The following is a 27586-nucleotide window of genomic DNA, read 5'->3' as shown; positions in this document are numbered from 1 at the left end:
CCCGAAGAACCTACTCTTGTGCAACCAGGTACCCTATTATGTCAATGACCACTATGCCCACAAGACAAAAAACTTAGAGAGGGACACGGGTTCATCTCCAGAATTCACATATACTATAATTAGAAAGTGACAGAATACAAGGTGGGTCTATAAAAAAACTGATCTATTTCCTTATAGGACCTATTAAAACTAGTATTATTAATTTATAGGTCTTTAAGTATATAAAGAGAGATTTTAAAATCTTTTTAAAAAGAACGTCTGAAGGCTAGAGTCAACTGGTTAGAGACTAAATATTTTCTCAACAGATGCTATTAAATTCACTGGACAGCAAAGAATGAAAATCTATTCACTAACTCTGAAACTAAGTCATACGTATTTATGCAGAAATGAGTACTTGGACATATTACTAGCAAAATGGTTCACAAACACTATAAACAGGTTTAATGTTAAAATTTTTTAATGCAGTCAGGCTAAAAATGAAAGATGGGACAGCCAGGTGTCTTGGTGGGAAGAGTGCTGGGCCTGGATTCAGGAAGACCAGAGTTCAGATCCAGCCTCAGACACTTCCTCGCTCTGTGACCCTGGGCAAGTCGCTGAACCCTTGTCTGCCTCAGTTTTTCATCTGCAAAATGAGCTGGAGAAGAAAATGCAAACCACTCCAGTGTCTTTGCCAAGAAAACCCCAAATGGGGTCACGAAGAGTTGGACAGGACTGAAATGACTGAACAACAACAAAAATTATGTATCTTACAGCTTTTTCTAAACATTTGGCTTTAATTCACATATTTCTATTACTTTTGGTACATGATTATATATCTTACAGCTTTTCTAAACATTTGGCTTTAATTCACTTATTTCTATTACTTTTGGTACATGAAGCATTTGTTACTCTGAAGGGGAAATCTTTTAGGTAAATACTTTTTCCCAACCTCCCTTCCTATTCTAATATAGAGCCCAGGCACTTCCTGTATTATTTTTTTTTTCAGAATTATTTTGAACTTAATTTAATTATTTTGAACTTAATCTGAACCCCAAATATGACGGTAGTGTGTCAAAAATGACATTTTTTTCAATTTAAAATAATTCTCACCAAAACCATATGAAAATATGTTTATTTTCAAATTTCCCAACAACAAGGTGGTAGGTTGTCCTCTTTCCAGCCTCATCCCTCCCCACCCCCTCAACAATTCTTGTAAGATAAGGTTTTTGTTCACTGTTTCTTTATTTACTCACATTTTGGGATAAAAATATATCAGAAGGATGGACTTATGAAAATGGCATAATATTGAAGGAAATATACAAAAGAAAAATTAAATATTAAAATTAGAAAATAGCAAATATTTTCCTCTTACTTTGAATTACTGAAAATCTTTGCTCTTTAACATCAATGCCATTAAGTTTTGGATACCACATTACTTCAATCAAAGCTTGCTCTCACTTGATGTTTTTATGAATTGTGTGCAAAGAGAATTCACCTTTCCCCTTTTCAAAGTGATAGCTGAAATTACAAGTGGTTGAGAATACAATGACCATGGTAGACTTTTCCTTCTTTGCATTTCTTTTACTTTTTGTATTAGAATGCTACAAAATTTATCTTTGTAGTCAGTATTCCAAAGGTGAAACCACAATTCACTTTTTTCAGTACAAAAATCTGAATGCTTATAAAGAAATGATTATTACATATAAATGGAAATGTCATTAACCATCTTTTTAACTATATATGGCATCTTTGAGCTTGTTGCAATAAATCTTTATCCTGCTAAAAAGTAATATGACTGAACCCAGAATAAAAATTTATATCTATATTACATTAACCATATAAATAACGCGGAGATTTAACTGATAAAAATTAATATACTTAGGAATAAAACCAAAATATTACTAAGTTTCTGAATTTCAAGGAATAAAATGTTAAAGTGATTTGATAAACTCACAAGTAGAAATATTATTTACATATTTCATTCATTAGATTTAATAAGCAAAGATTTTCTTTCAAACTTTTTATACAGGAAAATGCAATCTGACTCTTTCTCACTGAGAGAATCTCTAGGCTGAAAGAGTATAAGCTACAACACCATTATTTCTTGACCTAAGAAAAATATCATTTCTGAAGGCTATTTAAAATATATACATATATAAATTTCACTGAGTTCAATTCTTCACTTTATGTGAGCAGACAAATTGAATGGACATTATAGTCAATACCATGTTTCCCTGATAATAAGACCTATCCCAAAAATAAGCCCTCCCCTTACTGTGTAAGGTTCCTCTAAAATAAGCCCTCTCCCGAAAATAAGCCCTATTGAGATTGCTACTGTAGTGAAGGTGATCCCCTGCGCTACATGCTACATTACGGTACCCTCTGTATGCACCGTTCCCCCCCCCGTGAAACACATGCTGCGCTCCGAGCTGCATCCAATCAGAGCTGCAGCAGTGAGTGCGTCATCCTGTTCTTCCCCAGTGATTTGCTTATTGAATAAAGGTACATTTTTTTGTTCACATTTACCTGTTTATTAAAATTGCTATCAATGTTCATTAAAATAAGCCCTCTGATGTTTTTCTGTCCAAAAAAATTAATAAGACAGTGTCTTATTATCGGGGAAACACGGTAATACAGATTTAAACAAATGGACAATTCATCCATTTAAGTAAATGGTTGTGTTCTTAGAGCAAGCCTTTGTTTCTAAAATATATATTTCAAAAAGGTACAGAATTTGTTTTGCACTGCTGAGATCTTCAGTTAAAAAAATTTTTAAAAGTTTTTTCACTGATAAAAAAAGAATTTTAGTTAGATCTGAGACAATGGAAAAGATCAATATAATTACTGAAGTGCAATAAATATGAAGTTTTAAGAGCTCTTTATGTACTGAAGTGAATTATTTTTCCTTTATGTAAAATATTTAAGAATTTTAGATATAAATTAATCCCAGCACATATGAATCCCATACTAATTCCTCCCAAATTATGAAATTTCTCAAGATTTAAAATGGAGAATGAAATTGAATTTTAATACAAAAACCCTAGTGTTATTATTTTCCCCCCAATAACCCTGACACCTGATTTTCTTCTCTGGAAGTTTTCTGGTTTTATTTATGCGACTTCTAATGTCCACCATGTGGCACTTCAAAGAAGTCCCACTACCACTTTTTAAGCCTATGCTTAATTGGAGTATGAAATACAAACAGGACAAAAACTTCAAATTCCATAAAAGTTTTTTCTAAATTTTCTAAAAGAACAAAGGTAAACCTCATAGTAGAAATGAGCACTGACAAACACTTCAGACTAGAAGTATTCAAATAATTTTTATCAGTTAAATATGAGGACCTCAGAAGAAAAATCTAGACCTAAGTTTAACAGAACCCTCTATAGGTTTTAAAAATGACTCAGGTCTCTCTACATTTAACTTATGGCTGCTCTGTTGTCAATAGCCGTGCAAGCACGAACCACCTAACTCTGTAAAATCTGCATTTTCACATATTACATGACACACTTTGATTCCATACTAAAAGTTTTACATAAAACCTCAATGACCCAACCCCAGGGTACTAAGGACCCAAACCGACAAAGGCTAAATAGAGAAATGCCAACAACCAGCAAGTTTCCCAAAGGAGTACAAAGAAATATTAGCTACATGGTTTCAACCTTATCATGCTACTTGTATTTGAAAGCAAGCTTCCAAAAATAAATCTTGTTCTTTATAGTTTCAGCAAACTTCTTCGTTTTCACAACAGCTCTGTAATTATAAACATAGTTTTAAGGCAAAATTCCAAAGACCCTTTTTCTTTAATTACTGATCCATTCGGCTAACTCCGATACGTCGTCGTCTCCTAAGGAAAGCCTTTAAATTGTATTTCTTTGGCTCTAGCATGCAAGGGCCATTGTAGACAAACAACACTGTCATGTTTTCAGAGTAAGTGAGATTTTGAAGAAGCTGTAAATATTAAAACACATAAAAATATAGGTTAAAGGACATTCTTTTCCTACTATTATACCATTATAAAAACACTATAGCATTCCAGGAAGACCAGTAATCACCCCATGATTTCAAGTGTATAATCCAGACTCATAATACTGAGCAAATGTATGAGAGCACCTGCCCAATTCAGTCTGGGATCCTCATGGAGTTGAATGACCTTGAAAAGGGTTCAAGAGCCAACCTCTATGTTCCAGATGATTAGGACTAAAGGAAAATAACCAAAGTTTCTGGTGAGACTCTGGACCAGAGTGGATTCTCCAGTCTTGTACCAGTGTAAACCCTAACCCCATGTTTCCACAGAATCAGCAGCTGTTCAATGCCTAAGATGCATAGTAAGCAATAAAGAATTTCATCCCTTACATTAGGACTTTTATTAAGGAAAAAAAAGAAACAAGAACAGACTTTTTGTTCTCTCTGGTATGTGGCAAAATCACATTCATCTTCTATTAATTAAAGTATGTCTGAGCAGCTACCAAAGCACTTATATATGGTGGGTGCAGCAAACATCTCCCATTTGAATGCCTGCCATTTATCTAGATATATTAATAGTGCCAGATGTAGTAAAGGGCACATTTTATACAGCAATTCCAATGGAAAAGGAAATACTATTCATAATCACTTAAATGATAATTAATGGTAAAATATGGCATCCAAGACACCAGATAATTTGGCATTACCGTATTTTTCTGGTATCATTTAAGGAGGAACTCATAACAAAATACTTGTTTTACAACTCTCTAATCCACTTATCATGCATTATTATTATTATTATTATTATTTAAGCAACCGGGGTTAAGTAACTTGCTCAAGGTTACACGGCCAGTTATTTCTGGGTGTGGTGCTGAGTGTCTGAGCCCAGGATTTGATCTCCAGGTCGTCCCAACACTGGAGCCGGTGCTCTTACTCGCTGAGCCACCTGGCCGCCCCTAAGCAATTGGGGTTAAGTAACTTGCTCAAGGTTACACGGCCAGGTGTTTCTGGGTGGGTGCTAAGTGTCTGAGCCCGGGATTCGATCTCCAGGTCTTCTCAACACTGGAGCCGGTGCTCTTACTCGCTGTGCTACCTGGCCGCCCCTTATCATGCATTATTTTGGGAGTGTATTTCCATGAATTCTCTGCATATGACATATCCTCCCAAAAGCTCCATGAGTGTAGGAACGGTGATCTTCCTTAATGCCAACAACAGTACTCTGAATAGCTGGCACTTCATTAGTATTTTAACTGAAAACATTCATGTAGTTACGTCATCTAACCCACTGTGTGAAAGTACATACAAGGCAGCAAGCCACTGGAACTTTTCTGCCATATTCTTTTTTATTTAACTCCACACACATTTATGAATTATCTACTATATGCAAAGCATTGTCCTAGGCACAATATGACAATTTAAAAAGATGTTACCTCTAATAGAGGAAAGATGTCATGCAGAAATATTCTATGGGGCAAATTGTGACAGGAACAAAGGAGAAAGCAGAAGCACTCAGAGAAATGTGAAGGCAAAGAGATCACGTTCAGCTCGATAGACAGAGGAAGACTCATGGGAGAAGCAGAATCAAGTCGGGATTCAATGAAAGAAAAGCACTTCGACAGGTGGAGATGAAAAGGCGACTTGGTAGCGAATCGAGGAGGACCTTACATTTGAACACTTAATCCCAACAACAGGAGTTGCTGATGATGACACCAGTGCTTAGCAACACTGATGTCGCATAGTCTAGGCACTAGGTAGAGGTATCAAGGACAAAAGTAGTCCCTGACCCCAAGGAACTTCCATTCTGTAAAATGCCAGGTTAAGAAGTTTATATTTTATCTCACAATCAAAAGGGAATCAATGAACAGGAGTCAGACATGATCAGACCAGAATAAGGAAGATTTTTTAAATAGCTCTATGAAAGATGAATTGGAGAAGAAAAACCTGACTAGAAGCAGAAAGCTAGTTAGAAAGCTATTTTGGGGGGGGCAGGGCAGTTGGGGTTAAGTGACTTGCCCAAGGTCACATGGCTAGTAAGTGTTATGTATCTCAGGCCAGATTTGAACTCAGGTCCTCCTGTCTCCAGGGTCTGTGCTACCTAGCTGCCTGTAGTTAAAAAGCTATTGCTGAAGTCAGGATGACAGTGTGGTCTGGATATAGAAATTATCCAGATGTGAGTGGTGAAAAGGAGGGAAGAATCTAAGTCAGTTATGCAGTTTTAAGACCTTTCCTTGAACCCAGTGGTCTTTCTTTAGGCCTTGTCCAAAGTGGTCTTCTGTGCTTAACCTTAAAGCTCCATTCCTTTAATCCTTAGTTAAATGGGTCTTCTGTCCTCTACTGGGACAGAAGCCTCTTCCTTGAGTGGAAGAGGACAGGTCTTTTTCTTGCAAAATAAAAAAAAAAAATCCAATCTCTGCTTGAACATAGCTTTTCCCCCTTTACACTGAGAGGTTTAGTTTTTTAGTGGGTAGGTTTTAATTTTAGTGCTGGTCTGTCAGTACTCTAACTCAACTTTACCTCTGCTAAAACTACCCAAAAGAGATCAAAGAAAGAGGAAAAGAACTTTTGTGTTTTTTTAAAAAAGGAGCTATGTGTCCATATATGTGTGTATCTACCCATTTATCTGTCTATATATACATGTATGTGCTGTAAGAAACAAGGAAGTAGACGATTTTGAAAAGACAAGGGCAGATTTACATGAATCTATGCAGAGTGAAGAAGGAAGAACTAGAGGAACAATTTATACTGTAACATCAATAGTATAAAATGAGTAATTCTGATGACTGTTTACAAATGGATAAAGAATGAAGTCAGGGTGGCTCGGTGGTGCAGTGAATAGAGCACTGGCCTGGAGTCAGGAGGACCTGAGTTTAGCTCCAGCCTCAGACACAACACAAAAACTAGCCGTGTGACTTTGGGCCTCTTGCCCTCCAAAAAGCCAAAAAAAAAAAAAAAAAAAAAAAAAAAGAAATGAAGAGAATCAGGAGAACGATCTTTACAATTACAACGCTGTAAAAACAAACAACTTTGAAAGCTGCAAGACCTATGATCAATACAAGGACCACTCATCATTCCAGAGAACCAGCGATGAAATATCTTATCTATTTATTATAGAGGGGTGTTAAATTTAAGGGTGCAGAATGAGATATAAATTTTAATACACAGACATTGAAGGAATTTGTTTTGCTTGACTATGATATTTGTTACAAGAAATGTGTCCCCCACCCACCCACCCAATGGGGCGGGAAAGAAAAATTTATTTCTGGTCACTAAAAAAAAAATAGGTGTGGGGTGGCCAGGTGGTGCAGTGAGTAAGAGCGCCGGCCCTGGAGTCGGGAGACCTGGGATCAGTTCCGGCCTCAGGTACTTGGCACCCACACAAAAATAACTGGCCATGTAACCTTGAGCAAGTTACTTAACCCCAACTGCTTTAAAGAAAAAAATAGGTGGTGGGATACTACAGATGTGAAATGTTACAGGCATTTTCAGATGAGGCCATCGTATCGTTAGTTTTACTTTGCTGTGAGTTTTATTATGAAGTGGGAATAACCTGCACGTGTTTTTAAAGTAAAAACAAATCGCATCAATAAATCATTAAAAAGTGTTCATTTCCTCAAGGGTAGGACTCGGCTTGCTTACTTGTATTTATATCCCCAGTGCACGGCACATAGTTCAGTGCTTATTAAACCCATTCTCTCTCTCTCTACTAGGTACTAAGGCTATCAACACTGAAAATTATTCCATCCTTGCCTTTTAAGAGCCTATAACAACACATTGTTTTATTTATTTCACATAAAAACTTTTAGATAGGGAAAGGATTAAATTATGTCCACTTTATAGAGGAAGAAGCTGAGGCATAGGGAGAGAACAGTGTCCTGGGGCCACCTGAGGACTCAGGCTTCCTAACTCCTACTTTACTACTTCTGTCCTTCCCAATTCCTAGACAGAAACACTTTGCCATATAAAAGATCAAAATTTTTTTTCCCCTTCATCTAATTCCTCCCGTGCTTGACTTTGTCAATTCTTACTGACAATTACAGTTGTCCAAATGTGTGATGACACACTGGAAGTGTTTAAGCAAAGCTTGGATGAACACTTGGAGACAGAAATCTTGTTCAGGTATGGAAATCCCTTTTTTAAAAGCATTTTTGAGAATAAATTTTTACTGATGTCTTTTGTTTTTATACTGTTTACATTTTCTAATGTATTTCCCTCCTGCCCCCAGAGAGCGATCCCTTATCAAAGAATCTTTGGTTCCAATAATGGTCTTTTAAAGTATAAAAGCTAACAGTCATCATTAGTAACTTTGGATAGAGCAGTTTCAGTTGAGTGATGAGTCTGGAAGCCAGACCCCATAGGTTAGGAAGAGAGGTGGTAGAGGCAATGACTGCAGATGGTTTTATCTAGAAGCCCACCTGAAAAAGGGAGGGGAGATAGGATTTTATGGTTAGGGTCTTGTGAAGGTTTTGTAAAGGTTTTTTTTTTAAGAAACAGAGAGACTTGGGCATGTTTTTAGGTGCTGGGGAAAGAAAAAAAAAAAGAAAGATCCTATTACAGAGGATGATGATAGGGGTAATCTGCTGGGGAAGATAGGAGAGAATGGGGGTCAAGTCCCATGGAACAGGCCTTGTGGGAAAGGACCACCTCCCTAAGAGCCTGAAGTAAAGAAGAGAATGGACACCGCATCACACCCATCAGACTGGCTAACAAGGCAAACCAAATAGGAAAATTAGAAATGCTGGAGAAGATGTGGGAGTACTGGAACATTAGCTCAGTGGTGGTGGAGCTGTGAACCAATCCAACCATGCCAAACAGCTATAAAACATGTGCATACGCTTTGGCCAGCAATACCGCTTCTAGGGCTGCATCCCCAAAAGATCATAAAAATCGGAAAAGGACCCACATGCACAAAAATATTTAAAGCAGCTCTTTTCATGGTGGTGAACACCTAGAAGCTGAGGGGATGCCCATCCACGGGGGACAGCTGAACAAGTTGTGGTATGTGCATGGAATGGAGTGCTGTGTGTTATAAGAAATGATCAACAGGCGGACTTTAGAAAAACCTGGAGAGACTTTATTTACTGATGCTGAGTGAAGTGCGCAGAACCAGGAGAACATTGTACACGATAAATCACATTGTGTGATGACTGACTTTGATGGATTTAACTCTTCTCAGCAATGCAAGGACTTAAAATACCTCCAAAACACTCATGATACCATCCACATCCAGAGAAAGAAATATGGAGTCTGAATGCAGATCGAGGCAAACGATTTGCTCTTTTTTCGTTTTGTTTTTCCTTTCTCATGGTTCCTCTCATTCACTCTAATTCTTCTATGCCATGGCTAATGTGAAAATATGTTTAATAAGAATGTATATGTAGAGCCTATATCAGATTGCATGTCTTCTTGGGGAGTGAGGAGAGGAGGGAGGCAGAGAAAATTAAAAACTTATGGAAGTGAATGTTGAAAACTAAAAATAAATTAATTTGTAAAAAAAAAAAAAAAGAAGAAAATGGGGAACAAGTTTCAAAGGCATGCTGAGTTTGTGGTGTCATGATATGGAGATCCAGAAGGTAGAAACAGACTAGAACCCAGGAAAGATACATAAACTTGGGAATTATAAGCAAGAATGATAGTTTAAGCCCATGGCAATGGAAGATGAAGCTCTTAAGGAATAAAGCACAGAAAGAAGAGGGTCAAGATTAGAAATTTAGGCAACTCTTATGACTACACAATTTGAGAACCAGGAGAGAGAGCAATGGGCAGCAAAAGAGGAAAAAAAATTACAATAACTCATGTGGTACTCAAAGGTTTGCAACACCCTTTCCCTACAACAATCCTATGAGTGGCTAATGCAAGTAACATATTTTACAGGTGAGAAAGCTGAGAGATTGTGATCTGCCCAAGGCTAAATAGCTTATAAATTGAGAGAACTGGGATTCAAACTCAGGCATCCTATTCTAAATCCAGTTCCCTTTGTGCTACGTCATGCTGCCTCCAGAAGAAAAAGGTCAAATGGCAGAGACATGTCAAGAATGAGAACTGAAATGCTGCAATTATGAGACAATAATCTGAGGGGATTGCAGGATTGAGGGAAAGTTTTTTCAACCTTGGGAGTTATGTGCAGATCTATTACCTTTCTTTTTTTTCCTTCCATATGAAGAAAGACTGAGTATGTTTGTAGGCAGGAAAAGGAGTCAGCAGAGAGGGAAAAAATTAAACGGGGGTGGTAGTTTGGAAGGGGTAGGGTAGGGAGAGAATGATTGACGGAACAAGATCCCAAGAAACACAAAGTGTTAGATCAATGGTGTAAATGGTAGAATTCACCATGAATTGGTAGAAGACCAGCTCATTCTCTGAGACTGGAGCAAAGGAGGTGAGGATGAATGATGATAAGAGATTTTGAAGTGTGGTGAAAGTGAGATGGTGTGGCCTCAATATAATCAGTAAAGGAGATGAAGTTATCTGCTGAGAGGTATGGGGTTTGAGAAATAGCCTGGAATAGACAGTGTAAAGAGTGAAATGGGTAGTCCAGGGGTGGGGAACCTGTGGCCTTGTAGGTCCTTGGGTGCGGCCTTTTGACTGAGTCCAAGTTTTACAGAACAAATCATTTTATTAAGGGGATTTGTTCTGTTAAGTTTGGAATCGGTCAAAGGGCTGCACTTGAGGCCCTAGGGGAAGACAGGGACCACATGTGGCCATGAGGCTGCAGGTCTCCCACCCCTGGGTAGTTATTAAGAGATGAGTAAAAGAGTTGTGCTTGCAGCAGTGAGGGGCCAAATCGGATCAGAGCATGAATTTCTAGTTGGACCAAATCGTTAAGAAGTAATGGTGGAAAACAGTAATAGCTGGCATTTATGTAGGGCTTTAAGTTTTTAAATTGTTGTATATGTTATTTCATTTGGAGCTCAAAGGAACACCAAAGTAGGTATGATAGATGAGGACACCCTCTCATTTTGCAGATGGAATAAGAGGGTGTCACCCAGGGTTAGACCTTAAGTCGAAAGTGAAAAGTTCAAGCAGAAGGGACAAACTGATTATGGAAGGAGGAGAGTGCCTTGTTAAAACAGCTAAGCATATAGTGAAGTCAGAGTTTGGATGGATTTCTCTTAATAAATCTCTTTACTTGTCGGAATGTTAGTTTTAGGGTTTAGTTACAGCACTAAATACAGCAGTGGAAGAGTGACAAAGATAAAGTTCTTTAAGAACAAAACTCCCTTTGACAAATGGAAGTCAGAGGAAGCTCCGGACTCTTTAGCACTAGGTACCGGAGAGAAGGTAATGACGTTATTTCAGGTACAGGCTTATTTTAGGCTAAGTAAAGAAAGAATCCCCATCCTGGGTCTCACAAATCTTTATCACATACATATGGCTATGGTCATTTGCAGGAGTGGCCCTTATATAGCATGAAAGGGCGGGGAAGATGTAATCCGCTCTGCCAAGACAGGAGAACCAGGAGGAGAGTGACAGGTTAAGAAACAACAGAAAAGTAGCTCAGCCTACCCCGGGCATGTTGCTTCACCTCCCACACTCCTTCTACCTGCAATCATGAGACTTCAAAGAGCCAATCGTGTCACTGGAACAGAATGGCTGGATTTTCATGAGGCTGAAGACGCAACTTTAAGGAAACTACCTTATAGAAGTCTCCCATCACTTTGTGCTCTTACAGATTGAAGCATTAAGTAAGATAAACAGGAAACTAGAGTATGTAAACATGGAAAGACAACACCCTTTTTGTTTCACAGATTCTTCAAGTTTTCTAAATTTCTGTAGCATATTCTGTTATACAGCATTCCACGAGGAATGGTAATGAACACGAATGTTAATAAAATACAAAGAACACAAACCACAGAAAACAAAATTTAATCTTAAATAGTGCAGAAGGTACTTGTCTGCACAACGTATGTGTGATGACCAGCTTTGATAGACTGGACTCTTCTCAGCAATGCAGTGATATAAGTCAATCCCAAAAGACTCATGATGGAGAGAAATATGTGCATCCAGAGAAAGAACTAGAAAGAACTAAGTTTATATCCAGGTGGAAGCAAAATACCTGATCTTTTTCCTTCTCTTATTTGCTTTTATGTCCTCTTTACCATTTTTCATTCCAGTTGGTACAATCCGTCCTTATAACCTGACTAATGTATAATGTGAAAGTATTTACAGATCCTATACTTGACTATAAGCCGCCATGGGGGGGTGGGGCGGAAGGGGGACAAAATGTGAAACTCAAGAAATTGTGGAATTGAATGCTGTAAACTAAAAGGAAACAAATGAATTAATAAAAAAAAAAAAGGTACTTGTCTGCAGGACACAGAGTACTGACTCTGGAGTAGAAAGGACCTCATTTCAGATCCTACCAGATGCTGACTATCTGCCATGGCCTCAGGGGAAGGACAATCTCCCTGGGCCCTAGCTTTCTCCTAGCTCTACAGCTATGAGTCTATGATCCTCTTCAATAAAAGAAGCATCATTTTAATCCTTTCAGTTCTTTCTTTGCCATTGTTACTACTAGAAAGTGCATAATTATTTTTATCATTGGACAATATCCTCTTAAGAATTCAAGCTACTAAATGGGCATCATCTGGGTACTTTTTTAAAAGTATGTTAGTGCTTTCAGATCATAGATTACCTACCTTTGGCGTAATTAAGAAATACTGGGATGTGGTTTCTTTACAGGCTGTGTTTACCACCATCTCAAATACTCTTCTTTCATTGAATGGGTCCATTCCCTTGATAAGAATTTGATAATAAAAATTAAATTCATATTGATTAGAAAATGAATAAAACCTAATTTCACAAAGTAATGTTCATACCTGATTGATTTCATCTACCACTCTGAATGGACATCTGTTAAGTTCCTGGAGTGCTATCAAGTATAACATTGTGGAAACACTTCTTTCACCTCCACTTTGATGACTGGAAGTTAGTTCGTGCAGTTGTGAGCTATTGCGAAATTTGACTCTAATTCGAATTCCATATTTATCATAGTCTTCCTGTGAATTAGATAAGTTTTATAAAAAAAAAATAAGCCCTTTTCTCTAGTATTTCATACAGTACCTTGATGATGGGGTAAAATAAGTTCTCAAAATAAAAATGTCAATTAGAAGATAAAGTGACACAAAATTTTAGCAGAACTACTGTTTGTCTGAAATGAAATTATTATAAGCACGACTGGGCTCTACTGCATAGTTAGAATGTTTCTGGATGGGTTAGTACAGCAGGTACCCTGAAGGACAGGAGGCAGTATGTGCCGGGTGAGTCAAAACAAATTCTATCACTCAAACCCCAATGGGGATAGCTCAGGTTCCTCTGCCTAAGAAGCCCAGGAACTTCCCAGACTACCCATCACCAAGGGGAATGTTTCTTGTTGAGGAGCAACTATGCCTACTACCATCATTGCCAAATATCGATTAATTGCCATTTTCTGACTACTGCCTATTATCACTAGTCGTATGTCCAGCCTAGTCCCTGCAGCCACCATTCAAGTGCCTCCAGGTGCTACAGCAACTACCCCTGAGGCAGTCCCAGCTTCGAGAAACCAGAAAGCTCTTATCCTCAACTTCCTGGCAAAGTCAAAAGGAATGATAGAGATGGTTTTGTCAGTTTAACATTACCATTCATTCATTTTGCCTCCGTATCCTCAAAGACCACTGGGTCTTTCCATCTGACATCCATCTGAAATCTACTACACCTGCTTTCTCTTATAAGAATGTGAACACCATGAGGGCAATGACTGGATTCCTTTTCTGTTTATATCCCAGCATTCAGCACAGTGCTTTATACACAGTGAAGTGCTTAATGTTTTTTTTAATCATTCATTACTCACATGCAACTAGATGAGGAAAAACTATCTTCTCAAATTAAATTTGTACAATCATCCATGAAGCAAATCAACCCAATCAAAACTTTTACAAATAACCTTAGGACATATTATTGAATGATAAAAAATATTTAAGCTAAAAGACAGTTTTAGAGTGAAGCCTTAGTTCCCATCAGGTACACTACAACTGGACATTATTGAAGAATTGTGCACCAGTTCACCATAACTCATAAATATGGCATATTTAATTAAATTCCAGAAAATGACTTTGCCTAAGTTAGCTGTCAACAATTCTCATACTATACAGGTGAAGAAGAAAGGGACTCTAGGAGTCAGTCAATATCAAGAAAGAAAAAATTTTTTTCTGGGGGGAAAATCCTGACAAACTTTATCACTAATGGTTGTACTTCCAGTCCAGACTGTTAAGCAATGCTTACATATGAAAAAATTCCCTTTCCCTCAACACTTTACTATAATAACATTCTGCTTTACTCCTTATTATGGATTTAATTATTCTACTTAATATCAATATTAAAATTAATGAGCCTCCAGCTATTACAATATTATTAACTCCTTTTCAGGAATTTTCGCACTAATGAAATTCTATAGTTAAATTCTAAATAGAAGGAAAAAAAGGAAGTTTTTTTCATTATTGTTCACCAAGTTGGAAGTGTCAGAAAGAATACCCATCATTTCTGACTTACTATTACTCACTTTTATTAGACTATAAGAGAGGGTCAATAATGAAATTATTAATTCACTAATCACTAAAAGTCACCAAAGAAACAGCCTGACTGAACATTCTTCCTTCAAAATTTTTTTAGTGACCAACAATTTTTAACAGAAGAATTCTAAGGTCTCAAACTAAATAAACTTAAGGGGTATTTCTTTAGGAGAAAAGTAAATTATAATTATGTTCTTTAATTCTTTTGTAGTCCTTAAAGTTTGTTCAGGTAAGACATTTATACCTCATTTTCTGTATGGAGATCCACTTCTCCAGCACACTCCATGGAACTAAAAAAACTGCTAAATTTTTCATTTATTTGTTCTACCAGACATTTCAAGGGATTGAGCCACCTTTCTTTAACCTAAAAATAAAGAGACAAGTGTACAGAACCATAAAAATGGGAAAAACTATTATATCACAGAAAGACCACAGCATAACATCAAATTAGTCCTTATTACACACCAAACAAACTTTGAATATTGCATTTTCCCTAAAAATTGATTTTCCTTGAAAATAACTATACCCTTTGAAATCCTTGCATCTTCTCATGTTAACATTAGTATAGTATCAAGTGGCAAAAAACCGAATGTAAAGTATCACCTTTGAAATCGTCTGCCTGTAGTTATCCAGCTCATCTGTCTTTTGCTCTAATTCCTCAGTTAACTGTTGTATTTCTTGTGTTCTTCTTTTGTAGTCTTCGACAACCTGGCAGCAAAAAGCACTTTACTTTATGACAAATCTTTCAGAAGATAAAATAACATTAAAATGTGCATCAATTAAAGTCTTAACTTAAAAATGCCAACTGTGTTGCTTTGTTGTTTTGTTTGCATGCAATTAACTTATGCACTCCTTATGTACTGAAAATATGACATTTCTATCTTTTGAAAAATGTTAGACATTGCAGCATTATGGGTTAGCCCAACTATTCTTTTTTATAAAGAAAAGGCAAGAACACCCTGTTCCTTAGGAAGAATCTATTTAAAATTCTAATAGATTCAAAATCTGGCATTTACAGCACATTGTTCCTGCTGTACAGAGTGGGAGGCAAGTACTAAGGAGACTGGGGGTGGAAAAGCGTACTGAAGCATTCAGGCCTGTGAAGCAAGAAGCTCTCGTCTTCTCTTCAGCAAGTAAAGAATCAATTCCTTCCACTGTGTTTGGGAGATCTTGGAAAGCCTAAAGGAGAAAAAAAAAAAGTCTGTCCATCAGTACTAGATAATAGGAATACTAAGAAACAACAAATTAATATTTACTTGGGATGGCACCATGTAGGGATACAAAAGAAGTCCTGCTTTCAAAAAGCTTACAATTTTCTTGGAAAAATAAGCCTCATAAGACAATAATGTTAAGGTAAGGAATACAGCGTAATTTGATATAAAGTATAAAAATGAATTAGCACAAACAGTATTATTTGGATTTAAAATATTAGAATGAGAAATCTGGTATAGTGGTTAGGTAAATTTTAACTTTTCATTTCCCACCAGACTGTATTCCACTGAATTTTTCTATTATTTTTCATCCTGGAACTCACACCTCAGAAGTACCCTCTGAACGTGGAGTCCCTTCTTCTGGCTGGTGTATGGAGGGCTCCATTTACGGCAGTCCCCAGGAGAGTTATCTCTATTGCCTATAAGCCACACTCCTCTGGACTTTTCCATTAAGGCCTGCTTCTTTCTCCATTTCTGCCCCTCCCCAATCCCTCCCTTTTCTAGTTTTCTCTTCCATTAGAATGTAGGCTCCTTGAGGACAGGGTCTATCTTTTGTGTTGTATTTTCAATACTCAGGACAGCTGCTGGCACATTCTAAGTGCTTAATAAATATTTGATGACTGACATGGGGTCCTGAATTGAAATTTGGATAGGTGAAAAGGGAGGAAGGACTTAGCAGCATTTTAAAACTGAACAATCTACAAGATGAGACATAAACTCCTCAGTCTGCTTTCTATAAGAGACTATAATTTCACTCTACCCTTTTAACATTGCATAATGGAAGGATACAGAGTCAAACCACTTGGATTTGAATCTTGGCTCTCACATTTATTCTCTCTTAGGTAAGTCACTTAATCTTTCAGGGAATTCAGCACACCAAATGAAGGAACTGGATTAGATCTCTAAAGGCCCTCTTAACTCTGGAAGGACTTCAGAGGAGTGCCTCAAAGATCTGCCATTGGCTGTACTGTTCTATATTCCTATCTATAACTTGGGTAAAGTAATTGTTGACTTGTTTCTGAAATCTGAGAGGGATAACTAAGGTGTTGGATGATTGGTTTCAAAAGGATTTTGATGGGCTACATATACATATTTAATAGAGATAAATATTAACTCCTACACTTATGCCCAAAGAATTCAGTCGAAAAAATACAGGATGAAAAGATCTAGGGGGCAGAACTAAGAGCACGGGAACCTGCCTAAGGGAGCCCTGCATCCCCTAACCCTGGGAGTCTTCAAGTAAACAGATGCCTAACCACCCCTTTCAGGGGACTTTAGGTCGGAAGTCTTACAGGACAACCACACCTGAGAGTTACCTTCTAGCTGAAATCTGGTGTAATTTTATGATCCTAACTATCCATTCCCTACTATTGACTCCATTAAGGCCCATCTCTTCTCATTTTCACCCTCTAGAAAGTAATTACTCTTCACTTTCTTTTGAAATTTAGTACAGCGCAGGTAGGAGAAGAGAAAGATCCATATTGTGCCCCTTCCATTTTATATTCCTCAGAGAGTAGTATGACTCTCTTGGGCAAGAACACATTGCTTTTTTAGGGTAGAAAACATTTAGGGGTAGGGAGTTGGCTGTAGTGATAATTAAATAGGGGCTTATTAAAAAGTTCACATTGCTGTACAACATGAAACATCAGTTTATTTCTAAGCACTGAGGGAACAGTATAAATCTAGATTAAATTCCACCATGATGAAACTCATTCTCTGTGCACTTTGTGAGTAATATTGTTGTATCATGTAAGGATAGCTTGAATCCCACCTAGAAGCATGTCTCGGTTGTCTACACTTCATTTGCCCTTTAATTATCTGTGTGAAGTAGTTAACATTTTAAATAACTAGCAATAAATTGTGGGAAAAAAATGAATAAGAAGTAGAATGAGAAAGGATTGTAAACTGTGGGTGAATCACAAGGAAAGAATACTTACACTGGTTAAATCATGCCAAAATAGGAAAATATTAAAAAAAATAAAAATTCCACATAAATACTAGAAGATGTTATTTTTTCAAAGAACTTGCTACCTATTTATTTACTTTATCCCTGTGAAATATTAGAATGTCAGAGCCAGAAGTAAACTCTTATGGACTATCTAACCCAGTGTCTCCACCTCACACAGAGTGATCACAGATTCGGGGCTAGAACAGACTTCAGAGGCTGTATTTATGGGTGAGGAAACTGAGGACCACTGAGGTTAAATGACTTACCAATATCATACATGTAGTAAGTGGCAAGTCTAGGATTTGAATCCAATTCTCCACATACAGTGTCCTTTCCAGTGTGATACTAAACTCTCCCAGAGAAACTAGGCTTGGAGACCTTAAGCTATGTTCCAAAGGTCTGGCTAATTTGAAGTGAAGAAATGGTGAGAACCTATAGTGTCCCAAATCCTAGTTTCTCAAACAGGAGACTTTAGAAATCATCCAATCAAACGCCCTCATTTTGTAGCTGAAGAAGCAGAAGCCAATAAGGTGGAGTGGCTTGTCTAAGGACATGCCCATAATGAGGAGCGAGTCAGAGCCTGAATGCAGACCTCCCAGCTCTAAATCCAATGGTCTTTTCCACTTTATCAGGATCTCTTTCCCTCTTCCAGGAAAACTGAAGCAAAAGAATACGTGAAAAATGTCCACGGCCACAGAGCTATCTAATCAGTAGGACAAGCTGGACTGAACTAAGTCTTTCCTGTTATCTAGAACATCAATGTTTGGCAGAGTTTAACACTTACACGGAGAGCATGAAAGCTTTTCTCATTCTTTCTTCTCAAAAGAATAAAAATTCCACTAAATATTCCACCTGGTTAGTATTTCTCTGACCCTCCCAATGCAGCTCCTGCTCCTATATATTTTTAAAGATAAGAGTAAGAGTAAGAAGAAAGGACCAACGTAAGTGCTCAGAGCAGAATGATTTCTTGGTGATCACTAACCCAAGATTTGAGAATTCTGGTATTTCAACTACAAAAGTAACCCCTCTTTGAAAGGATCAGTAATGGCAGTAACACATCTTTTTATGGCACTTAGTTTAAAAAGCAATTTCCTCACAAGTAGTTTATACAAGTCTTGTTAATACCCATTATAGAGATAAGAAAATGGGCACAGAGAAATTCAGTGATTTCTGCAACATCAAACTTCCATTAAAAGTCTAGACCAGAATTGAAGTCACTTTACTCTTACTCCAATGCTCTTTCCTTTATACCACATGTTCTCTCAGTAGTGTTGGGTAGGAGTATGCAGAAGAGTTAAATGCCAACAAAAGTATGAACAATAACACCTCCATCATTCTGTGCTCTCATACTTACTGTCTGGTACTCCTGAGGAATGCTCTGATCTGGGCCAAGGTGACATATGTGCCTAGCTTTCTTCATAAGTTCTTTGCATTTCTCTAGAAGTCTCTGTTTTGTTTCACCAAAAGCATTGTATTGTTGCTATCATAATAAAATGAGAGAGGGGCTTTTAAGGATTTAGTTTATAGTTACTGCAAATAAAAGTTCTATTTCTTTAAATCACTACAGCAAATTTATGCACTTTATTTCAGTATCATGAGTAAATCAAATGCAACAGTATTGAAAATAATGATTAACTTAGTGACAAGGAAATTAAAATTTTGTTCTTAGAATCAAGGGTAAACTTACCTATATACATCTAGATAAGAAAGATTTAAATACATAGTATAAATGTTATAAAGGAAAAACAGCACTAATCTTCTACCTGTCCTCCCTTAATGGGAATGCCACAGGATGAAATATGACAACAGAACACATCACATGACAACAACTGTTGCTGGTACAGAAAAAAATACCCAAGTGAAAAACACTTGTATAAGATTAAAGTTTCTTGTGCTCTCAGCCAATTCCTGAAATTTGAATTGCAACTACTTAGATCCTATAGCCTGCTACCCTGTATGGTGTTGATGCATCAGGGCAGTATGAATAAATTCACTAGCACTGTTATCAGCCTTGCTGAAACCGAATACCTCCACACAATACTGCCCCTGCAGGGATCATATGCCACTGAAAACCAGAGATCATGGACAGAGACAGTTTGGCTACCTTTTCTTTCCTTGGTTCTCTAAGACTGGTTTTCAGCGGAATATTAAAACATTAAGGACAAGAGACTTCAAGGGCAAATAAATTCTTGGGATTGCTTATCTAGGGCTCTAGATATGGAGGTCAGTTTAGTCTTACAAGATTCACCCTGTATAACGACAAATAGGGGATTATTTCACATAAGGGAACACTGACTTTAATTTCTTATTGGGTTTTTTTTTGCCTTAATAACAGAGTGCAGTATAATAAAACTATAGAAAAAGACTTCAAGTCACACTACTAACTATAAGCAAAACTCTTACACTTGCTGAGATTATTTTTTGAAAAGTTTGATGTACAGGTGTAGGAAGATCTGAGTTTAAAATGGAGAACAGTTTTTCTATGGGTGACCTCTAGTGGAAGATATGAGACTAGATCTTCAGAAAATTTGTTCTCAAAATATCTATATATACACATATACATACTTCTTGTTCAGTTATTTCAGTTGTATCGGACTCTTCATGACCTCAAGGACCAAGGTCTATGGGGTCTTCTTGGCAAGGATAGTGGAGTAGTATGTCATTATCATTTTCTTCTTTCTTCAGTGGCAAGTAGGTTAAGTGACTTGTTGAAGGGCACATAGCCAGGAAGTTTCTGAGGCTGGATTTGAACTCAGGTCTTCCTGATTCCAAGTCTAGCACTCTAACTGAGCTAACTAACCCTTCTTACATGCACATTATACATGAAACACACATATAATTATAGACATATAGCATATATAATAGTACATATATGTGTGTGTATATATATATATAAATTTCTTGCGAAGAAATGCTCTAGTTTTAAAATAGGGAACAGCTTTTCTTTGGGTGACCTCTGGCAGAAGATATTAGAATAGTTCTTCAGAGGAATACGCACACAAATATGTATTACATGCATAAAAATCATATTACATATTAGAATGTAGTATAATTTTTTATCTATTATAGTTATTATAATCTATATGCACACACACACGAACAAATTCTCAGAAGAACAATTTTACTATTTTCCACTAGAGGTCACCCATAGAAAAGCTGTTCTCTATTTTAGATCCAAATCTATGTATATGTATGTGTATGTGTATATGTATATATTCATTACATTGGATAAGAATCTCCTTGGAAGATTTATAGAGGAACATGGTCAAAAATAAAACCTTATGTAAGGAGGCATGAATTGGTTACAATTTACAAAAGTTTAAAGAATGCTTACACTAATGATACTGCAGATGTATCAAAATATACTACTTAGTAACACTGAAACACAGTCAAAAATGTAGGAAAAGATTTCATATAAAAGGAATTAAACAATTCTAGATAGCTTGAACTTTTACCATGTTACCTATTATTTTCTTTTTAAACAGTGCTGTTCTACATTTCCTTCTTTCGGTCATATAGAACCACAACTGTAACAAATGTCTTTCCCATTTCAAATCAGATTAGATATATTTAAAGCACAAGACAAATGGACTTCAGAATATGAAAAACTAGGTCATCACTTGAAAACTTGCAAATACTGTGACAGCAAGCGTAATTTTAAAAACTAATATTACATATGGAAATGATTTATTGATTTTTAGTCTTTTAAGGTAATTTTCCCTTGGTTCTGCTAAAGAGAGGACAGCAAGAGAAATAAATAAAAGCATGTGGAAATGAATGATGACGAATGGCAAGCATGAGGAAGACACAGAGGAAGCAGAAGTGGGGAGAGGCGTACTCCACATATTTCCTCACTTGCTTCTTCTGGTCAGTGAAGATGAACTAACAACAAATAGTTGTCTGATGGCTGATGTGCCCCTCAGCATGGCACACTGATACCATTAGGAATCAGAGAGGTTGGATGACTTCCCAGAGGTCACATGGTTAATAAATTGGCAGAGCAAGTACTTAACCCAGATTTTGTGATTCTAAACACAGAGTTATCTTTCCACTACAGTCTTTAAAAAGATACTTAAGAACAAGGCAATGAATAAAGCATCAAGAAATGAACATATTCCTTTTGCTCCAGAATCAATAGCAGCATCAAGAGAATCTAGATTTAGCAGCTATCTGTTCCATAGTCTAATAATCATAGGCACTTAGACAGTCCTGCAAGGTTTGTGAAGTACTTTACGCAGATTACATCATGAGTTTGATACTATAGGCATTATCTCCATTTTATAGAGGATGGAGAGAGAGTCTGAGTGCAGGAAGGTGATTTGCATGCAGACCCCTGGCATGGCATCCTTGTCTTCCTGACCCCAAGGCCAACACTTCCTCTATCTGTGCTCTGCCTGGCATTGCCTCCACTGAACCAGTATATTGTTGGGCTGAGATTTTGAATTAAACATTTTATAACCTAATAGGGAAAATGTTAACAAAAGTATATAATACAATCGCGGTTTTGACTCTTTCATTCTCTAAAGATACCCTCATGATTACCTCAGAATTTTGTTGGATTTTAACTTCAGTGAGTATAACACATCTCTCCTCAATTCTTGTGTCATCATTTAAAATATTATTTTAAAGAATATAAAAATATATTAAGATATATTTTTAAAAGATTAGACCATTTCAATATACTAAAGGCTTGACTTAATGAAAATGTTTAGATATGGGTATTAAAAGACAGTAACATCTTATTTTACTCAAAAATAGCAATGAAAGGCAACAGCTATTATTTACTGATTATAAAGACCCCAATATCCAGAAACTATCAGAGAAAAAAACCAGGCAATGGTACTAAATAACCAAATAAGGCAATCTAACTTCCCTTAAAAAAACAAAAAACAAAACCAAATCCATGTTTTGAATATGATATGGTGTTTTTTCAGCAACAGGTTTCATAAAGACAGTAAAATTTATGGCAAATATGTATTCAAAGGACAGGGAGATTCAAATCCCAGCTTGGCTAATTACTACCTACGTAATCTCAGGTCACTGAATAGCTCTGGCCACGCTCAGATGTAAGGTGAATGGGCTGAACAAAATGACTCCTCAGGTCTCTTCCAGAACCAAAAAAAGCTTTGATTCAAATATTAAATTGCACAGAGGAACAGGTTTTCATGATTAACAAAATCTCTTATTCAGAATCAGTAAATGGCAAACCTCACCTCCAGCTGCCGCAGGCTCGATGCTGTCTCTTTAAATTCTCTCTCTAATCTGTTCTTCTTATAGCCTTCAGTAGCTAGCTCCAGAGCTAAATCCACTTTCTGTACGTTCAGCAGCGTGCAAGTCTGGTGACGAGATGCATGACAGCTTGTTTAGGCTTTATGGGCTCGGCCACATCTCACATTTCATGTTTAAGAAAATTTTATTTAAGACTGAATAACAAACCAAATGCCAAAACAATCTTTTTTTTTTAAAGCAATCGGGGTTAAGTAACTTGCTCAAGGTCACACGGCCAGTTATTTCTGGGTGCGGTGCTGAGTATCTGAGCCCAGATTTGATCCAGGTTATCCTGACACTGGAGCCGGTGCTCTGACTCGCTGTGCTACCTGGCCACCCCTACCAAAACATAATCTAAAAAAATCAATTTAATTAATTGTCTTCTCTTAAATTGTGTCAATCTGTATTTACAAGTTTCCTATAGAACAAATCATGTTAAATGTGATCACTGTCACACATATTATAATACTATGCATATTTCCATGTTAAGTAATAGTAAAAAAGCTCAGTTCAGTTGCAAGTTTCAATAGGGGCACTATTTGTGTGACTTGACTTATAATGGCAGAAGTCAAGGGCAGGATTCACTAATGAAATATGCTTTTGATTACGTAAAAATTTTAAAGTAAAAAGTAAAAACTTATTTCAGAATGGCAAAATCTAGCCTTTTAATAGGTTTTAATATTTTTTTCTTGATAGACCTACTGCAAGTTTCAAAAACCTTACCTTAATTAGCTTCAGTAATTCAGAAACCAGTTTTGCTTTCTGTGCATTAATTTCTTTGATTTTGGCATTTGTCTTCTGTTCCTCTTCTTCTAAATTGTAAGTACGATGTTCCATTAGCTTTAAACTATACAAGAAATAAAATGATACCCTGAGATGGGTGTCCTGAAATACTGGGAGAAGACCTCCATTCTAACATTCAAGTCCTCACTCTGCCATTCAATGGGCATCTAAGCTTTGCAGTCAGCTGGCCACTTAATCTGAAAGGGGACTCAGTTTCTCTCATAAAATTAGAGAGCTGGGATAGATGACTTTACAGTCTTTTTAGGTCTTACAGTTCATGATTCTAAAGGTTCAAGAGGCGAGAAAAAAAAATGAAAGACACAAAAAGTAGGGAAAACATTCACTCGATGGGAATATGCTGCAAAGGTTGGGTGGAGTTAGATTATGGAAAGTCTTGGAATCCAGGAAGAGTTGATATTAGCTGCAGGAAAGAGGGCAACATGTTCCCTTAACAAAAGAATTAAAAATAGAATCCTTTCATAGACAGAGTTTAAATCAATTTAACATGACTGAACTTGCATAATTCTTTAGGAAGTCATACGTAAAGTAAAAACTGTACTTGCACAAAAAATATGTCACTTATTATATATATATATATATATATATATATATATATATATGTATAGTGTGATATACTAGAAAAAAGTGCAAGACTTAGAGCCAGAAACCCTGGGTTCAAATTCTGCCTCCACCACTTATTAGCTAAGCAACCTTGGCACACCACAGTTTCTGAAGCCATTTTCTCATCTGTAAAATGGGGACAATATTTTCTATTATCAGCCTCATATAACTGTTGGGCTTTATTAACTTTAAAGCATGATATAGATTCAAGTCATTACTATTGTTATTAAAGAGAGAAGAAAAAAAATCAAAAGAAGTAATAATAGTTTAGGGTGAAAATATAATACCTATCTAATTTGGAACCAATTTTCTGTTGCAGCTGATTCTTTTTGGTTTTCCTGTCTTGAAGGTCCTTCTTTTTATTTCTGAATTCATTGTCTCTGTATTCAAGATATTTGATTTTTTCCTCAAAGGCTATTAATTCTACATCTAGTTTCTCAAATTTTTTATTTATTTCCTATGGAAGAGAGAGATTCAAATTGTAAATACACATTTAAACAAGTACACTTCAATTCTAATATTAGTTTAAATAAAGGCTACCCCCAAATACAGTCTTTAACCCATAAAATAATAATTTAAAGGAAAAAATATAAAAAGAATATAAAATTACCCATTTAGGAGGAACCTGTATCATGTTTGTAGAGAACCCTTATTTATCATTACTCTCAAATTCATATTTCCTGGTTCTGTACACCAAATCTTGATACCTTTGAGCCAGAAATATCCCATTCAAATTAAACATAAAAACTGTTTTACATCAGTAGGTGTGGGATGCTCAGGAAATAGCTTTTGGTTAAATTTCCCTTCTTTTTGAACATGACAGTGAAGTAAGTCATTCTTGTTCGTCCTTCTTTGTCCCCTTCCCCCACCTCCCCCATCCTTCCATAGTCCTATAGCATTGTCCCACCATACCATCTTCTGCTACATTGGTAAACAATTTGTATAGATCTTACGTGTTTCATAAATGTAAGCTATGATCATAAGCTTGGCAGACACTCTGGTCCTTTTGACAAGTGTAAACCTCTCTGTTCCTGTCATGCCAGCTTCTTAGGACTCTAAGTTAAATATGTCAATTTTATCCTGAATTAAAAGCTTTCAGTTGTTAAACCATTTTGGAGACAATAGCAACTTGTAAATTCTAACCAGCTTTTTAAGGTTGGGGAGAAGGCTAATATAGATGGGTTACTTAATCTCCCTTGTTTCTTAATTTTTTTCCTCCTTTTTCTACTAGGACCACTGCCTGTTAGTCACACATATCAGCAATACTGTTACTTTGTGGGATCTATCCAGTCCCCACCTCCCCTCCTGCCTAGTTCTCATTCTATATCATGGAGTTCCATGAAGCTATTTGTGCAACAGTGAGTAGAAGCCCGGGGATAATCAATACTAAGTCTTTTATAGTCTCGGTCAGTTTTGTTTTGTTTTTGAGGGGGATGGGGTGGGAACAGAAGCAGAAAAGGCAATGACGTCTCCTTTGGACAGAAAACCAACCTTGTCCTGTTCTTCCAACTGTCTTCTTTCTTGTACATTTACAGTAAAGGTGAGAAACTGGGCTGTTTTCAAGTGTGTGTTACTGGAAATAATGTCATTTGAATAAATGGAAGTTTTTACCACATACTTTTCTTGAGCTGTGTAAATTTGTTTCAGTCTGGTTTCATGTATAACCTAAAATGAAAAATATGATCACTCATCTGGCCATGCTTATTCCGACAATCTCTCTTTTTTTAAAAGATCAAAGCACCAAAGAATATAATTGAGTTCTGAAGGGTTAAAATGGGACATCTACATCTTTGAAATAATGATTGATAAATTTTTGCTAATTTTGAAAAGTACTGAATACTGAACGAACTCTGAGACCAAAAGACCTAGAAACTGTCCTTTATCATTAACTTAATTCTAATATACTACGTAAATAAAAAAATTCCTTGAAATTTTCTTTATGTCAAGGTATAGAGTTCTACAAACACTTTTTTTTTACACTTTCAGTGCTTTTAAAGACTTACTGTGTCACCTTAAACAAATCATACCCTAATTCCATCCATTTAAAAAAAGTCAAACATAGAACATATAGCCCTGTATAAGTGGTCCTAGACCTTAGGAATTTCAGGTTTATCCAAATCAATTTTTGAACAAGTACCATATATCCTTAAACCATAAAACTAGGAATAAATGCTATATTTTATGGTGTCTTAGATGTAATATTTAGTAAATGTTTTCTATTGATGCGAATGAATAGGAATATTAGGGTAATCAAAGAGCTTCTGTGATTTCCTTAGTCTCTTAAAGTGTCTTTGGCTTCCCAGGACTTTCAGTGTGGCTTAGTCCTGCAGCTTTGCAGTGGAGCAGGGTATCAGATAGAAATGTTTTATAGTGCTCAAAGTCTCTGTAAGCTACAATGACTCCTTGGCAAGGATTCTCCTTTTCTAACACCACAACAGACCCTTAAAATTCCATTTTATGATTCCCTAAAAGTTTAGGGTCTAAAAAAACCTGAGAAGTCTTAGGACTTATGGTATTTTCAGGAATTGGAGCAGCCAGATGGCACAGTGGATAAAGTGCTGGGCTTAGAATTAGTAACACTTTAGTTCAAATCCAGCCTCACATAATTATTAACTAAGTGACTTTGGGCAAATAACCTGTTTACCTCAGTTTCCTCATCTGTAAAGTGAGGATAATAATAGTACCTACTTCCCAGAGTTGTTATACGGACCAAGAGATGATATTTTCAAAGCGCTCAGTATTGGGCCTGGCACACAGTAGGCACCATATAAATGTTGGCTAATTTAATTCTAACAAATTAGGTACAAATGCTAGTGGGGACCTCTATCCGTATTTTGCTAAACTTTCTAATTTAGATTCATAACATTTTAGAACTGGAAAGGACTTTAGTGATCACTCCACGTACCCCTCATTTTACATATAAGGAAACCAGGGGTCTCAAAGGGCTAAGCTGCTCAGTTAATGAATGACATCACCACCAGAATTGAGAATTCCTGACTTCTAGCTCAAGGTTCTTTCTACTACAATATGCTGTCTCTCCCTCAAAATGAAAAGACACATTCCTTACTCAAAGTAAAAGCACTATTTTTTCTTAAAAAAAAAAAATTCTTTAATAATTCAAGAGATTCATGATTTCACTGGTGTGAGTATTTGCTCCATTAACAAGCATGTTCTAACACCTCTATGTTTCACATGAGAGGCTTGAAACAGGAATCAAAACTAATCACCCAGTGGCCAAACTTGGCATTGAAGTGAACATGGCTGGT

General features: G+C 36.6%; 1 protein-coding gene across 1 annotated transcript in view; it reads right to left on the bottom strand.

Moving 5' to 3' along the window:
- Positions 1–1094: 1094 nt before the first annotated feature.
- SMC5 (structural maintenance of chromosomes 5) overlaps positions 1095–27586 on the bottom strand; it is a 396836-nt gene continuing 370344 nt past the window's right edge. Inside the window, exons 15-25 of the mRNA XM_069087011.1 lie at positions 25812–25985; positions 24608–24777; positions 23640–23763; positions 22862–22984; positions 19003–19128; positions 15573–15668; positions 15093–15197; positions 14734–14853; positions 12759–12938; positions 12579–12674; positions 1095–3930 (exon numbers count right to left, since the gene is read on the bottom strand). Coding sequence (XP_068943112.1) covers positions 3787–3930; positions 12579–12674; positions 12759–12938; positions 14734–14853; positions 15093–15197; positions 15573–15668; positions 19003–19128; positions 22862–22984; positions 23640–23763; positions 24608–24777; positions 25812–25985 — 1458 coding nt within the window. The 3' untranslated portion in view covers positions 1095–3786. The remainder of the gene's footprint in view (positions 3931–12578; positions 12675–12758; positions 12939–14733; positions 14854–15092; positions 15198–15572; positions 15669–19002; positions 19129–22861; positions 22985–23639; positions 23764–24607; positions 24778–25811; positions 25986–27586) is intronic.

Source organism: Petaurus breviceps, unplaced genomic scaffold (genome assembly GCF_028583685.1).
Source record: "Petaurus breviceps papuanus isolate PSGF00001 unplaced genomic scaffold, PetGlider_PUasm1.0 118, whole genome shotgun sequence".
NCBI lineage: Eukaryota > Metazoa > Chordata > Mammalia > Diprotodontia > Petauridae > Petaurus > Petaurus breviceps.
The sequence above is the reverse complement of the archived record's forward strand: the minus strand, read 5'-3'. Positions and strand labels throughout refer to the sequence as shown.